Source organism: Lynx rufus, unplaced genomic scaffold (assembly GCF_022079265.1).
Source record: "Lynx rufus isolate CCGP_SWC_20201006 ecotype Redwood Valley unplaced genomic scaffold, mLynRuf1.p SCAF_2, whole genome shotgun sequence".
In the NCBI taxonomy this organism is placed as follows: domain Eukaryota; kingdom Metazoa; phylum Chordata; class Mammalia; order Carnivora; family Felidae; genus Lynx; species Lynx rufus.
Window position 1 is genome coordinate 198,653,462 of NW_025814834.1, and position 14,256 is coordinate 198,667,717.

A 14,256-nucleotide genomic window follows, 5' to 3' on the forward strand; every position below is an offset into this window, starting at 1 on the left:
ACCTCCTGTTTGTCAGATTTGGTGTTCCTGGGGCCTGGCTCCTCTCCTCCCGGGCCTGGTGATGGAGGCTCAGGGAGCGGGGCCCCTCCTGTCACAGCTCCATCTGTCCCCATGTCCTCATCCTGGCCGGACCTTGTCTGTTTCTGCTTGCTTGGGTGAAGGGGCCATCTGTCCGTCTAGCCATCTGTCTTGTGTTGTGGAAAGGTGTGGGCACCGTCTCTCGAGGGCGTGAGGGAGAAGGGGCAGACGCAGCCCCTTAAGGCTGTGGCGAACCCACAAGGGTCGGGGTGGGGGCTCTGGCTTTGACTGAAAGTGACATCCCTTTCCACCCTAAAAAGTGACAGGGACTGCTCTGGAGGGAGCAGTGTGCTCGGGGGGCCTTCCCGTGCCTCTCCCCTGTACCCCTCAAAGAAGGTGATTTGGGGCTGGGGCTGGGGGGCGTACAGGTAAGTGTTGGGTATCCGGTGATACATTTTGGCAGAGGAACGTCACTGTAGGGACGCCACTCCCGACAGCTGCCCCTCACGGGGAGCACACACATGTCAGCCTCCTAAAGGTACACCCCAGACAGTTACCAAAATAGGGCACACCGATGACAGTCACCTGCCTGACAGGTACCCCCTGAGGGTCACCTACCGGGGGGGTGGTGCATATCTCTGTAGTTACCTGTCTTGGGGGTATGCTCTTGAGAGGCACCCCTAGGTGGGAGTTTATACCTCTCACAATTACCCTTCTGGGGTACACCCCATGGTCACCTTGCCAGGGACCCTAGGAAGGGCATCAGGAAAGCCCAACTCTGCCCGGACCGGGGACAGAAGGCTGCAGGGCAAGGAGAAGGAGTCGGGGGCTGGGTGGGGACTGCCCTCCCCTGTAGGTTCTCATGATTTTTCTCCCCAAGGGTCTTCAAGGAGAGCGAGGCCTCAGGGGCCTGACAGGAGAGAAGGGGGAACCGGTAAGAGGGGGCTGACAGGGGAAGGAGACGGATCAGGAACCCTGGGGAGACAAAAGTTGGGCCCCCAGGGATGAGTGGAAGAGGGGAGGGGGACTCCTTTTGAAACTCTCTGCCCCTGATCCCTCAGATTGGGGGGTTTTCACACCCCCCACCCCGGGATCAAAGGAGGCTGATCTCCTTGTACCTTGACTCCCCCCGGAAGGGGCAAACAGACTTGCCCCCTGGCTTCTAGCAGCATCCTGGGGGCTCTTCTCCCTCCCTCCTCCTGCAGCATTTAGCTGTTCCTTCTATACCCTACTCCCCCCCCTCCCCCCCCCCACCACCCTGTCCTCATCCTCCCTGCTCTGGGCCTTTTCCTCTGCCTCAGCTCCCAGGGTCCTGGCCAGGCTGGCACCTGTCATCCAGCCCCAGCCTTGCAGTGGCGGTCTCGACCAAAGAAACCTGGGCCTTTGGGAACTGGTCCGAGGTGGTGGCTGTCCTGGGGTGGGTGTGTGTGCCTCCCGAATTGGCAGCTCAGGCATCCTGGCTACGGCTACGCTTTTTGCCCGGGGAGGGGTTCATAACGTCTACCTTTCTTTGTAGGGTCCTCCAGGGCAGCCTGGTTACCCAGGTGCCATGGGCCCCCCAGGACTGCCTGTGAGTAAGGGGATGCTGGCTCTGGAGGTAGCAGAGCCTGGGGATGGTGGTCAGGACAGGACCAGGCTGGGGCATCCCCCAGCAGCTCCCTCCCTTCCAAGCATACCAGCCTGTCCCTCTGCCAGGCTGTCCCTGGAGAGGTCCCCAAAGTCCCATTGGTAGTGCAGCTTGGCCCTGCCCCTCCACTTTGCGAGTCTGCTGCAGCCGCTGCACACAGAAGGCCAGATTCTCAGAGCACACAGACCCCAGCCCTGAGATCTGCCCCTGGGGGGTGGGGGCGGGGCAGGAGAGCTGGGGAGGCCAAACCCATGCAGGGGGCTGCTGGGTGGGCGGGTCCCGCTTTCCACTGGGGGCCACAGCGGCGGGTGGGAAGCAGCCCCCCTCCTCCTCCCCCTGCCGTCGTCATTGGTGCCACCTGCCTGTAAGTGCCAGCCTGTGCCAGCTGCAGTCTCCACCCCTCGCATTAGCGCCATGACGGGCGGGCCACGGGGCTAATTCAGCTCTCTCTCTGCTTGCTTGTCAGGGCATCAAGGGGGAGCGGGGCTACGTCGGGCCCCCGGGAGAGAAAGGAGAATCGGTGAGTCTCGGCTCAGGGCAGGAGGAAGGGATCCGAAGGGAGCAGTCCCTGCCCCGCCTCCACCTCCACCCGAGGAGACTTTCCCAGCAGCCTGTGAAGGGGGGAGACAGGACCCCTGCTTCCCTGCCCCCCTGAGTCCCTCCAGCTGCAGCTCAAGCAGGCAGCGCGGGCTGGTCGCTGCGGAGGCGGAGGGGAGGCTGGAAGGAGGATCCCGGCAGGTTTCGCCGAGACGGGCTGGGGGCTGGCTGGCCGCGGCTGCCAAGGGGCAGGGAGCCTGGAGTCGGTGGGCCGGAGAATCTCCTTCCCCCCCACCCCGCCCCGCCCCGCCAAGGCAGGCAGGCGGGCAGGACAGCCTGGGGAGAGGCAGGCCTGGAACCCTAGATCCAGCGTGGAGCCTAGCCTGACCCCGCAAGCCCCGAGCGACCCTTCCCAGCCTGGGTGAGGGCAAGAGCTGGGGCTGTTATCAGGCGACGACATCACATCCGTGAGGGTATCCCTGAGGCTCAGGAAGTGGCACGGCTCACCCAGCATGCTGCAGCTAGTTAGCGAGTTAGGGCAGAGCCTGGGCTGGAACCCAAGTCTGTTTGTGGCCAACCTGCCAAACCTTAGTCTTATCTTCTGTTCACACATCGGGGCCCGGTGGGATACAGCAAACCCCACGTGCATTTATGCAATAACGGACATTTCTCATGGGCCTTCTGGGTGCTAGGCTCTGCTGTGAGGGCGCCGCCGTGAACAAAACAGGCACTCGTGTCCCTTCACCGCAGGGAGCTCACATTCCAGCGAGGGAGGCAGATAACCGATGAATAAGCCAATACACATAAATGATGAGAAAGCAATAGAGAAGATAGAGCAGGGCAAGGGGCTGGACTGGTGTATGGGGCGCCAGTAGGCAGAGGATTGGGAGATCTGTGCGAAGAGGTGGTGTTTGAGCAGAGCCCTGAATAGAGTTGAGGGCGGGGAAGACACGTGGCTATCTGTCCCGGAGAATCCCACAGTGGGAGGCCCTGGGTGGGGGCACGTCGGAAAGAGATTGGAGCCATCTAATCCCTGGGTAAGGTTTTAAAGGCCCTGGAAAGGATGGGGGTAATGGCAGGCATTCTAGGTAGAGGAGACAGCTGTGCAAAGGCCCAGGGGTATGAATGTATAGAGTATGTTTAGAGAACAGCGGTCTGACCAAGCAAGGCAGAAAATAAGACAGGGAGTGGGAAGTGAAGCAGGAAAGGGTGGTTGGTGCCAGATCACGGGATGCCTCAAAACCCAGCACTGGTGGAAATTGGGCACTTCATTCAGTGGGACAGAGGGGAGCCATGGAAGGTTTTGGAGCAAGTAGAGTGTTATAATCAGAACTATGTTGGAGAAGAAAAGATGGCAGCCAGTTGCTGGCCGGATTGACGTGAGCCAGGAGGTGGCAGGACTAGTTAGAAGACTGGTTCAATAGCTCAGGCAAGAGAAAGGAAGTCGGGGCGAACCAGGGGGAAGTGTCCTGACAGCTTGGAGGGACCTCCCACCACATCCCCTGCATCTACTCTCTGCCCTGTCCCCTGCCCCGTCCCCTGATCTCCCACTTACCCTAGTCAGAGTGACCGATTCCGCTCCTTTGTGTCCCCAGGGCCCACCAGGATCTGAAGGCCTCCCAGGTCCCCCAGGCCCAGCAGTGAGTAAAGGAGGAGACGGGAGAGTGGACATGGGGCCCCCTGGTCCTGGTCCAGCCCTGGGGTCTAAGGGCAGAAAGACTGGGTTCTAGCTTCATTGTTCTCTGTGGCGACAGGGTCCCCGAGGAGAGCGAGGACCCCAAGGGAATTCGGGAGAGAAGGGCGACCAGGTGAGTGACCACAGGACCTGGCTGGCTGTCCTGACCATGAGGGATGGCTTGGGGGGTGGGGGTGGGCACAGGGAAGGGGTCCCAGAGGCTGGGTCCTCTCCCTGATGGCCACCCTCATGTGTGGAGGGGTGACCAGCTCTAGCCTCCAGCCCTCACCCGCCCTTGTGTTGCAACCTCCCAGCTCATGGCTCGAGTTTCACCTGACGGTCATCTTGGGCAGAGTGGAGGGCAAGGCCCCATGGCTCGAGGCAGCCTCACCCTGTCACTCTTTCCATTTGGGCAGCCAGGCGGGAGGGAGTGGGCGGCTCAGCAAACTGTCCCTCGCTTCTTCCTCTAGGGGTTTCAAGGCCAGCCAGGCTTTCCCGGCCCACCGGTGAGTGGAGACACAAAGCCAGTTCTGTCTGATGTGATCCTGTTTGGGAGGGGTAGGCCTGACCAGGCCAGGCTGGGCGAGGATGGGCCTGGGGAGGGGAGGGAAGAGGCACGGGAGGAACGGCCTGGGTGGCCAGGCCTGATTCCAGGAGCCGGGACCTGGAGGGCAGAGCCTCCTGGGTGGGCCCCGGACCAGCAGGCCAGCCAGCAGTACTGCTCCTGGGTGGTGTTTCTAGGAAGTCAGAATGCATCGCATTAACCACAGTGAAGCAGACCCAGGTGGAAGAAGGAAGGAGAGCTCCCTCCCGCCCCCCAAGCCCCGCTCTCATCCTCGCCTGCTCCTTTGTTGATACAGGGTCCTCCTGGATTCCCGGGCAAAGCTGGAGCACCTGGCCCCCCCGGCCCACAAGCGGAGAAGGTGAGCAGGACCCCAAGGTGAGGTGGCCGCCGCCGCAGGTCTGAGCCATGCAGCTCCCACACCCCGATCCACCCCCACTACCGGCCCTTTGGAAATTCAAGGAGTGGCTCAGTTACGTCGAGGCTGGAGAGAGGGTGGGGAGAGAGATCTCCAGCCTCCGCTCATCAGCTGCCTCTGGGCAACAGACCAGTGGCCCCCAAGCCCAGGATACCCGCTGGCCTTTGTGCTGCCAGAGTCCCCGCCTGGTGGGGATGAGGCAGGGGACGTAGTCAGAGGCGGGGACTCAAGGGGGAGGGGGAGGAGCTGAGCGAAGGAGGGGAGCACATCCAGACTGGAAACCCCACAGTCCTGAAGCCAGAGCAGCTTGGCCATTTGCCTTCTGGGTCTGACAACAGCAGGAAGGAAGCATGCTCAGATTGTCCCCAGGGGCCCAGGGGGGCCAGGCATGGCCTATGAGCTGATGACAAGGGTCAGAAGGACAGCAGCCTGGGAAGCCCCTGCGCTGGCTGCCCTGGGTTTGGAGACTAGCTCTGCCGTGGCCTGGGGGCTGGCACTCCTGTCTCCGCCCAACCCTTGGGCTCCCCAAATGTGATGGCCGGGTAGTGTAATGAGGCCCCAAATTGACTTCTAAGCTTGGGGTGGGGGTGGGGCGTTTATGACCCAAAGGGAGAGGCAAGAGGCCTACAACCTCGGACAGAGCCTCTTTCCTCTGAAAACACACGCCGCACAGCTCTCAGAGCTAGAAGGGACTGCTGAAAGGGCCACCTTGGTCTAACTTCTCACTGTCCCGGTGAGGAAACGAGGCTCAGAGAGGTTAGGAGCGTCCCAGGGGCACACAGCAAAATAGGAACAGAGCTGAGACTTCTCTCCCAGCCCAGGTGAGCCCCCAGGAGCCTCCCCGCCTCCCCAGAGCCAGCGCGCCTATCAGCCGCGTTAGAGGCGGTGGTGGGTGTCACCTCCCTTCTCAGTGGGAACCCCTGCCAGAGCCCTCCGTGCTGGCTCTGTACCCCAGCACTGCCTACTCTCCTTAGGCTGGTCACTGCAGAGAATCCCCAAACCTCTGGCCAGCGGTTCTCTGTCCCGACTCCCTGTGGGACTGACATTTTCTGGGGCTGTGCTGACCCCTCCTGGTAGCCGATGGCATTGCAATGCCACGGGGGGCTTTCCTCCCCCCCCCCCCCCCATGGGAGGGTGAGGGGTGTCTCTAGCTAGATCATTTCCCCTTGGCCAGCTCCACAGCCACTGCTCCAGGGCAGCTACCCTCTCTCCCCTGGGGTACCCAGCAGCCCTCCACACCAAGCTGCTTGCCTCCTCCCTTCTCCGGTGAACATTCTAGCTCACACCTTGGTTCTCATCACTCCCCTGCTTTGAACCATCAGTGGCTCCCCAGTGCCTGTCGCAGTGGTTCCAAGACTTTATGTTGAAGTTCCTGAGCCCTGTCATCACACAGAAGCTCCCGTGAACTCTCAATCAGATATGAGTGGAGCTGCTCTGACTGAGGCGGGAGCAAGGGTCTTGGGTCCCACCCTCTGGGCTCCCACTTTGTGCCCCCATCTCTGACGCTCCTCCAGGAACCCCCAGGGCTCTGAGGAGTACAGTGTGATAAAGCACTGGTCTGTCGGATAGACTCTGGCACGGTGTTCCGGGCACACCCCCCGTCAGGCTCTACCTAGAGCCTCCAGGCTTGCCTCCCACCCCTCCTGTCACACTGGCTCCCCAGACATCCTGGCCAGGCCAGGCATGTGACCACTTCCAAATCTGCATTGTTCTCTGAAGTTCCCTCCGGCAGGCTCTTTTCTACTTGTCCACTTGCCCGAATCCCACCTATCCTTCAGAGTCTAGCATCTGGTGACACTTCTGTGACACTCTCCCTGACCCCTGGCCAGAGTGAGCGGCCCCCTCTTCCGAGGTGGACCGTGAGCTCCTTGAGGACAGGGAAGAATCAGAGGCTATATAGTGCTTGGCACTTTGTGGGGACCGTCGCACACTGAACGTATGCCTTCAGTCAGTACACGTTCCTGCACACCCACTGTGCCAGTCCCTGGGTCAACCCTGAAGAAGGTGCTAGACCGAACAGGCTCTGTCCCTTCCTCATATCACAGTGCAGAAAGAGGGATGCTTTGCAGACAAAGACAGATCCTTCTGGGGGAGTGGTGTGGAATACATCCAGCAGAACTGGGGCTGGAAACCAGTGGTCTTGACTTTCAGTAATCATCAGAACCCGGCGCCTAGGGCCTCATCCCCCGGGGGTGGGGGCTTGGGGAGGGTGGTGGTGGGCAAGGCCCTGCTGACTGTGTTGTGGGGGTCGGCTGCTTTCCAGGGCAGTGAAGGCATCCGAGGCCCACCAGGCATGCCTGGTCCCCCTGGGCCACCAGGATCGCCTGGGATCCAGGTGAGTGTGTGTCCCCCTGGCCTGCCAGGTACGTGCGGCGTGCATGCGTGTGTATGCATGCCTGCATGTGTGTGTGTCTAATCCGGGTGGGAGCTGGGTGAGCGGTGGACAGGGTGGAGGGGCTGGGTCAGGTATCTCACCTCCTGGGGCTCCGGCAGGCATGCACACATTCCTTTTTCCTGTTTCTAGGGCCCTGCCGGCCTGGATGGTCTGGATGGGAAGGACGGCAAGCCTGGCTTGAGGGTGAGAGGATGGGCACCCTTTCCCTTCTCTTTCCTCCTCCAAGAGCCAAAGTCAATGGAACCCCGATGAAGGAAACGGAATCCCCTCCCCCACACCCCTGCCTTCCCTCCACCTGCTCCTGGCCACACCCCCCTTCTCTGATGGCACCGGAGGCCTTGGTTCCTTGGTTCTTCTGGTAGCCTTAACCAGGTTGGATGAGCCGGGTCTCACCAAAGGCAGGCAGTGAAGGGGGGTGGGTTTATATCCAGAAATTCAGGATACTAAAGATACTAGGCCGGGTGTCAGAAAAACAGGCCGCAGACCTGGCAGGACCTGAGCAGCCCTGGATCCCTGGGTCTGGTGCTGCTGGGGAATGTGAAAGGGATGCGACATGGCAAAGGGCAGAGCATCAGAGTCAACCCCCTTCTGTACCCAAAAGAAGGAAAATCGGGGCTCAGAGAGGGCTGGGATTCACTCAGGGTCCACAGCCAGTCAGAGACCAAGCCCAGCTTGGATTCTTCCCTCTGCCTCCCATGACATTCCCTCCATCCTGGGATAGCCGGGGGAGGGGCGGCCGAGAGGGAAGACAGTGGGAAATGAGTGCTCATCCTGTCTCAATGCCCCTGGTCTCTTCCACAGGGGGACCCTGGCCCCGCTGGCCCTCCTGGACTCATGGGACCCCCGGTAAGTTGAGCTGCAGGAAGGAGTTGGGAGCGGGGAGGTCCCAAAGCTGACGGGTGCGGGCTCTGCCTTAGAGGGTGGGCAGCCCGAATCCAGATCCGCTGGGGACCAGGTTGTGACTTTGGATGGGTCTGATTCCTTCAACCTGAGGAAGGAGGCAAGGGAAGTCGCCTCTGCTTGAGGCGAGGGCCGTGGCAGCCTCCCACTTTTCCTTCCAGGGCTTCAAGGGCAAAACGGGACACCCTGGCCTCCCAGGACCGAAGGTAAGGAAGGGCCTGGCGACTTCTGCCAAGCAGGTGTTCTCAGCCATACCCAAGGCCTGACCCCGGGCAGACATGGCAGCCTGGCACCAGTGGGCTGAGACGCCATTCCAGCATCCAAGCCTCCTGAGACCACGGGGGCCTAGCGGATCGGGTCAGGCTCTGCCGTCCACCAGCCCGAGAGCATCCGAGGGCTGCTGGCCAGAGTCTGGGCAGGGGGCAGGACTCCTCGGATGTGGGGTCGCCTTGGGGCTGGGGGAGCCAAGTAGAGGTCTGTCGAGTTCCAGCTGGCCCTCTCTCTTGCAGGGTGACTGTGGGAAACCAGGGCCCCCAGGCAGCAGTGGCCGGCCAGGAGCAGAGGTAAGGGCTGAGGTCCATACGTGCTACCTTCGGGCAGCCTTTGGGGCTCTGCTGAGTCCAAGACTTACTGGCCAAGGGGCTGCCTTCCCTCCTGGGCCTTCTGGGGGAGGTTTTGCCCCAAGATACACACCTTCACCTCCTCCTTCCTCCTGCAACTGGTTCCCCTCCCTGCAGGCTGTTGGATCACTCACCTAAAAAACCAAGGCCTGGCCTTCTCAGGCTGGGGGCTCTGACATCTGTCTCCAACAATACTCGTGGGCAGGGCTGGTCCCTCAGGCCCCAGAAAGCGTGGGCCTGGAGGCCAGGACCCAGCTCAGCTCCTCTATCGGTGTCCTACCTGCTCTGCTCAGCCTCCTTCCCACTAACAACCCTGTGTGTGTAAGTCTGTTTCTGTATTGCTTTTTTTTTTTTTTTTTTTTCTGGCTCCTATAGGGTGAGCCTGGTGCCATGGGACCTCAGGGAAGACCCGGCCCCCCTGGCCATATTGTGAGTTAAACCATTTTTGCCTCTGCCTCTATTAGAGTTAGGATCCTCTTGGGGCTGGGGTGGGCAAGCCGGTGATGGCCTGAAAGAACTGACCACAGGGGCAGCCCTACAGAGCAGTAAGGGGCCTTGGGCTCACCTAATCCAGTGGTCCCCAGGCTTTCTGCCATTTTCTTATTTTCTGGGCACATTTGAGTTTACTGATCAAACAAAGATCATTCAGTTATTCGACAAACAATAATTGAGCACCTGCTCCATGCCAGGCACTGTTCCAAGCATTGGGCTGTGGCAGGGAGCGAGACAGACAAGGTCCCCTGATCCCAGAGCTTCCACGCAGGCCCAACAAACAAACAAATTAATGCGAAAGCTTCAGGCAGCCATGTGATGTCACCGGGAGGGCCTGGGAGGCGCCTTTAGAGGAACCTTTACTGCAGAAGTGGCATTTGAGCCGAGGCCTGAATGACAAGAAGGAGCCATCTGTCCAGCAGTCTGGGGGGAGAACGTCCAGGCAGGAGTCGGGGGGCGGGGGCGGGGGAGGGCAGCTGACGCAAGGAGCCCGAGGCAGGGAGGGGCCCGGTGTGTCCGGGGAGCTCCAAGGTCAGCGTGGCTGGAATGGAGTTTGAGAAAGGCATGAGTGGGAGCCAGAAAGCTATGCTTCCAGAGGACCTGGTGACGACCTCGGACCTTGGAGGACCTCAGGAGGCGAGGGGCACGGGTGGCAGCCGAGGTGTCCCTGGATGGTGGATGGTCGGGTGGAGCTGGGGTGGCAGATGGGCTGTGTTTGGAGTACTTGCTGCCGACTTGGATGGGGGAGGGGCGGGGGGGGGGAGCGGTGGAGGGAGAGGAGCCAGGGATGACTCCTGCGCGTGGGTGGGCGGCTGGGTGCATGGGTGGTGCACTTACAAAGGTAAGACGACTTGGAGAGGACAGTTATTAAGCAATAATGAGTTTCCCATCTGAATTTACTCCTCAGTAACATAGATGGCTGCCTATGGGCGCCTTTGATCAGTGTGACAGCTAGAGCTGATGGGGTTCCTGAGCAAAGGAAACACTCTGGCGTTTGATTGCAGCCCTGTTGTGGCAGATGTACAGTTTCCAGGAGGCTTCTGGAAGTGTTAAAAATAGCTCATGATCAAAAAGAGGAACTCTCGGGTCCTCATCAGTGCGTGTATGGATCTCAAGGGGTCTAGCGGCCCCGGATTAGGGACCCCAGGTCCAGCCTAGTCCCTGTTCACACTGCAGATGAAAGGAGCCACACACTGATTTGTGATCCCATTGAAGACTCATCGGGGAGCTGGGGAGAGGGGGTACAAGTTTCCTCCTCTCACCTCCGTCTGCCCAGCTTCAGCCCCTGCTCCGTGCCAGTCCCAGTGCCGGGCATTCCCGCCCCCAGAAGACTTGTGATGAGCGGAACAGAGTCCGTGCCTCCAGAACTTTCCATCTGGGAGTGTGGAGGGACATGCTGGGAGAGAGACCTGTGTGCCCTGGGCTTCAGAGGAGTAGCTCTGGCCAGGGAGCTGGCACTTGAGCTGACTCAGAGCTCAACTTGACTTGAACTTGAACTTGACTCAGAGATGGGGATGGCATTCCAGCCCTGCCCCAGCCCAGCAGGGTGACAGCACTCTGTGTGTTGAGTCCCACTGCTCTCCAGGGACAGCAGAGTGGGAGACCCAAGGCCTGAGGCCAGGCTTACCCACTGGGTCTCTGGGGTTCGAGTTGAGCCCCTGCTTCTCCCACAGAACAGGAGGAGAGGAGCTAGGAGGGCCTCAGAAGACCTCAGGCCCACATAGTTAACCTTCAGGCCTTTGCCCCCCACCCTCGGCTCTGGCTGTGGTTTCCAGATCATCCCTTTGGCACAGCCCAAGATGAACCACTCAGTGCACGGCAGGCGTGAAGGTCCTGTGAGCTCGGGGACCCCCCCCCCCGGGTGTCAGCTCTGGCACAAGTTTTTTGGGAGAAGCTCAAGTGCAAGACCGGAAGGGAAGGAGGGTTGAGGGAAGAGGGATGGAGTTGCTGAAGTTCTGGGCCTGTTCCTGCCTTTGGTCCCTCGCTGCCTCCTGGGGGGGCCTTATTATCGGAGACTCTTTCCATCCCGCTGTCTTCATGTTTCTTTAGGGGCCACCGGGACCTCCAGGCCAGCCGGGCCCAGCTGGGATCTCTGCAGTGGTGAGTGATCTACTCCCCTCGTCCCTCCCTCCCTCCCTCCCAGGACTCTGGCTGGGGCTTCTTTCACAGAGGGGGGTGGTGAGAACAATTTGTGCCTGTCCCCCTCCTTCCCTGTCTTCAGCCTCTCCCACCTCCTGGGTCTCCCCAGGTGGCATGCAGTAAAGGCCTTTGGAGAGGGCTGGAGGCCATCACAGGCCCCAGCCTCAGGTTCAGGCCACGCCACCCTGCCCCACAGGGCCTGGGGGGTGGGTGCATGGTCCCTGGCATACAATCACGCCTGCCTCTCTGCTCTGTGGGGTTCACTGCCGTCTCTCCCGTCCCCTCTCACCACCCACCTCCCTTCTCTCCAGGGCCTAAAAGGAGACCGGGGAGCCCCTGGAGAAAGGGGGATGCTAGGCCTTCCAGGCCAGCCTGGGACCCCCGGACACCCTGGCCCCCCGGTAAGACCCCACATCTTACTGCACAGCCCCGAGGGAAAGGGACATTTGGCTTTGTCAGTCGAGCACAGCCCCACGCATCTGGGGTCTCCAGGGGAGGAGAGGCGGTTAGCAGGGAAGATGGCAGCCCGATGAGATCACATCACATCCGGAAGAAAGGACAAGTCCTGTAGAAGCGCTTGCCAAGCGCACCCCAGGCCGCTGCCTCTGACCATGCACCACCCTAGGGGTCAGGCCGGGGAGACTTGGCGCCTGTTCTGCCCCTGCCCTGCCCCCTCCCTGGGGGAGCTCTCCGGTAACCGCAGAGAATCTGTGCATGTCAGGAGCCAGAAATGCAGAGCCGTTATCACAGCCCTCTCAGCAACTCGCAAACCGGTCCTTGGTCTCAGCTAGTGTTTAGTACTAAGACCTATGACATGTTGGTCACCGACAATGCACTGAATGGTGAGCCAAGTGCTTGACATTTGGTCATTTAATCCGTCCCGCAATCCCGTTTAGTAGGTCTGATTGTTCCCATTTTACAGATGAGAAAACCAAAGCTCAGCAAGGTTAAATAGGTTGCCCACCGTCACATAGCTAGCGAGTGGAAAAGCCTGCCGGATTCCTGAACTTGCGTCGTCCTTAGCCACTCTACAATACTCCCTCTTTCCAAGGTTCCAGACAGTTGACCCACATCAGGTGGATGGATTGCCAGTCTCAGGGATGAACTCTCCTGGGGAAATTGAGGCAGGAGCCCAGGTCTCCTAGCCCCCGGGTCGGGGGATTTTCTTCTGGGAGCAGTGGCCATGACCCTGGAGCCGGTGGCCTCAATGGGGCGGACGGCTCCTGCCCGTGCGGGGGGTGATGGTTGGTGCATCCGCCTAGAGGGTCGAGTCTCACCTACTCACTCGGATTCTCGCCAGGGCCCCGGGGCAGGCGGGTCCCTCCAAGCCTCTGTCCCTCCCTGCCTGTAGGCTCAGGAGCCTCCAGGGTCCCTAGCTGAATCTGCCGGTTGCCTTGCAATCCCAGATTCCTCTTCCCCACAATCATACCAGAAGCAGGCTGGGCCCAGGGTGTGTGGCCTGTCCTGTCCTGAGGAGGGAGCAGGCTCAGGCCACCCTGGCCTGTCTCCGGGACCTCACTGAGGACAGAGGTTCACAATTACCGCCTTTGTTTGGCAAACGTGTAACAGAAACTCACAGCTAGGGATCCCGCGAGATTCTGGGACCTCAAGCCAGGAGCCAGGCAGGCGCGGTCTGCTTGTCCCTTGCATAGCGCAGTCAGGGAGGCGGCCCGGGCTGCCAGCGTGGGGCTCCGGGACAGGCTGGAGTGTGGGGTGGGGTTCTAAGTTTCCATGGCCTGTGTCCAGAGCGGCTGAGGGTGAGGGCTAGAGGATCATGGTTCCTTCGTGGCACAGGGGCTGGGCATGCGTAGCGGGTGAGGGGAGCCAGATGCCATGCTGGGGTGGTGCTGATGGCTTTTTACCGCTCTCTACTCCACAGGGCGAGCCTGGTGCGGACGGTGCAGCTGGCAAAGAGGTACTGTTGTGTTGGGTTTCTCCTTCCCTTGGGGATGCTGCTGCTTGCCCCTCGCTTTGCCCCCACCCTGCTTCCTTCGCTCAGTAATCACTCCCTGAACGCCTTCCAATATGCCATGCGCTGGCCCTTTCATTCTGACTTCTCACCTCTTTTTGTCTGTGACAAGGGACCCAACCAACACGATGATGCCCTAGGGGACATCATTCTACCTTCTAGCTGTCAGCCAACAGAAGGGAGGCTGTCGCCCTTCCTCACCCAGAGCTCAGCTGGACATAGCCTGGGCCCTAGGGTTGTGGCAGGTGGTCCTTTCATGACACCTGCCTCCCCAGGACGGCTCAGAGATGCTGCCTAGATTTGACCCCTGACTTTTGCTTTTCTCTAGGGACCCCCTGGAAAACAGGGACTTTATGGACCCCCCGGTCCAAAGGTGAGTGGGCACTGGCTGGTTTTGAGATGAAAAACTCACGAGTGATTAAGGCCAGCTCCAAGCTACGACTTTAGCCATGGAGAGGAGACGCAGGAAGGCCAGTGGGCAGGAAGAAAAAAGTGGGCAGAACTCAGAATTTGCAGCAACCTCACCTGTGAAAGTTTCTTACAGGGGCCTATTTCTTAGCTACGATTGGGAGGGTGGAAATCTCAAGTTCATTCACTCATTGACCAGTTGATTGATTCATTCATGCTGCTGGCACCTGCTCCCTCTCATGTTCCAGGTCCTCTGTCCCAGCTTTGGCTAAGCAGAGGTCTCTGAACAGTAGCCACTCACTTCGTCCAGCCACACTTATGCTAGGGCATGGCAAGCTTTACAGAAGATTAGACATAGCACCCAAGTCAGCCCGGGGAGTCAGGGAGGCTGTGCATAGGACAGGAGCATTTCAGCTGAGCAGGAGGAGTGAGCCGGGTAGAAGGAGGGAGAGGGCATTCCACGCAAGGAAGGCTAAGACAGCGTGGCTGAAGCAGA

At 60.1% G+C, this 14,256-nt stretch overlaps 1 protein-coding gene across 1 annotated transcript in view; it reads left to right on the plus strand.

Moving 5' to 3' along the window:
* COL16A1 (collagen type XVI alpha 1 chain) overlaps positions 1-14,256 on the plus strand; it is a 47,715-nt gene that overhangs the window by 30,376 nt on the left and 3,083 nt on the right. The window contains exons 49-65 of the mRNA XM_047084723.1: positions 899-952; positions 1,535-1,588; positions 2,112-2,165; positions 3,778-3,822; positions 3,937-3,990; positions 4,328-4,363; positions 4,718-4,780; positions 7,101-7,172; positions 7,362-7,415; positions 8,034-8,078; positions 8,294-8,338; positions 8,642-8,695; positions 9,128-9,181; positions 11,294-11,344; positions 11,695-11,784; positions 13,263-13,298; positions 13,681-13,725. Of these exons, the coding sequence (XP_046940679.1) occupies positions 899-952; positions 1,535-1,588; positions 2,112-2,165; positions 3,778-3,822; positions 3,937-3,990; positions 4,328-4,363; positions 4,718-4,780; positions 7,101-7,172; positions 7,362-7,415; positions 8,034-8,078; positions 8,294-8,338; positions 8,642-8,695; positions 9,128-9,181; positions 11,294-11,344; positions 11,695-11,784; positions 13,263-13,298; positions 13,681-13,725 (906 nt within the window). The remainder of the gene's footprint in view (positions 1-898; positions 953-1,534; positions 1,589-2,111; positions 2,166-3,777; positions 3,823-3,936; positions 3,991-4,327; positions 4,364-4,717; positions 4,781-7,100; positions 7,173-7,361; positions 7,416-8,033; positions 8,079-8,293; positions 8,339-8,641; positions 8,696-9,127; positions 9,182-11,293; positions 11,345-11,694; positions 11,785-13,262; positions 13,299-13,680; positions 13,726-14,256) is intronic.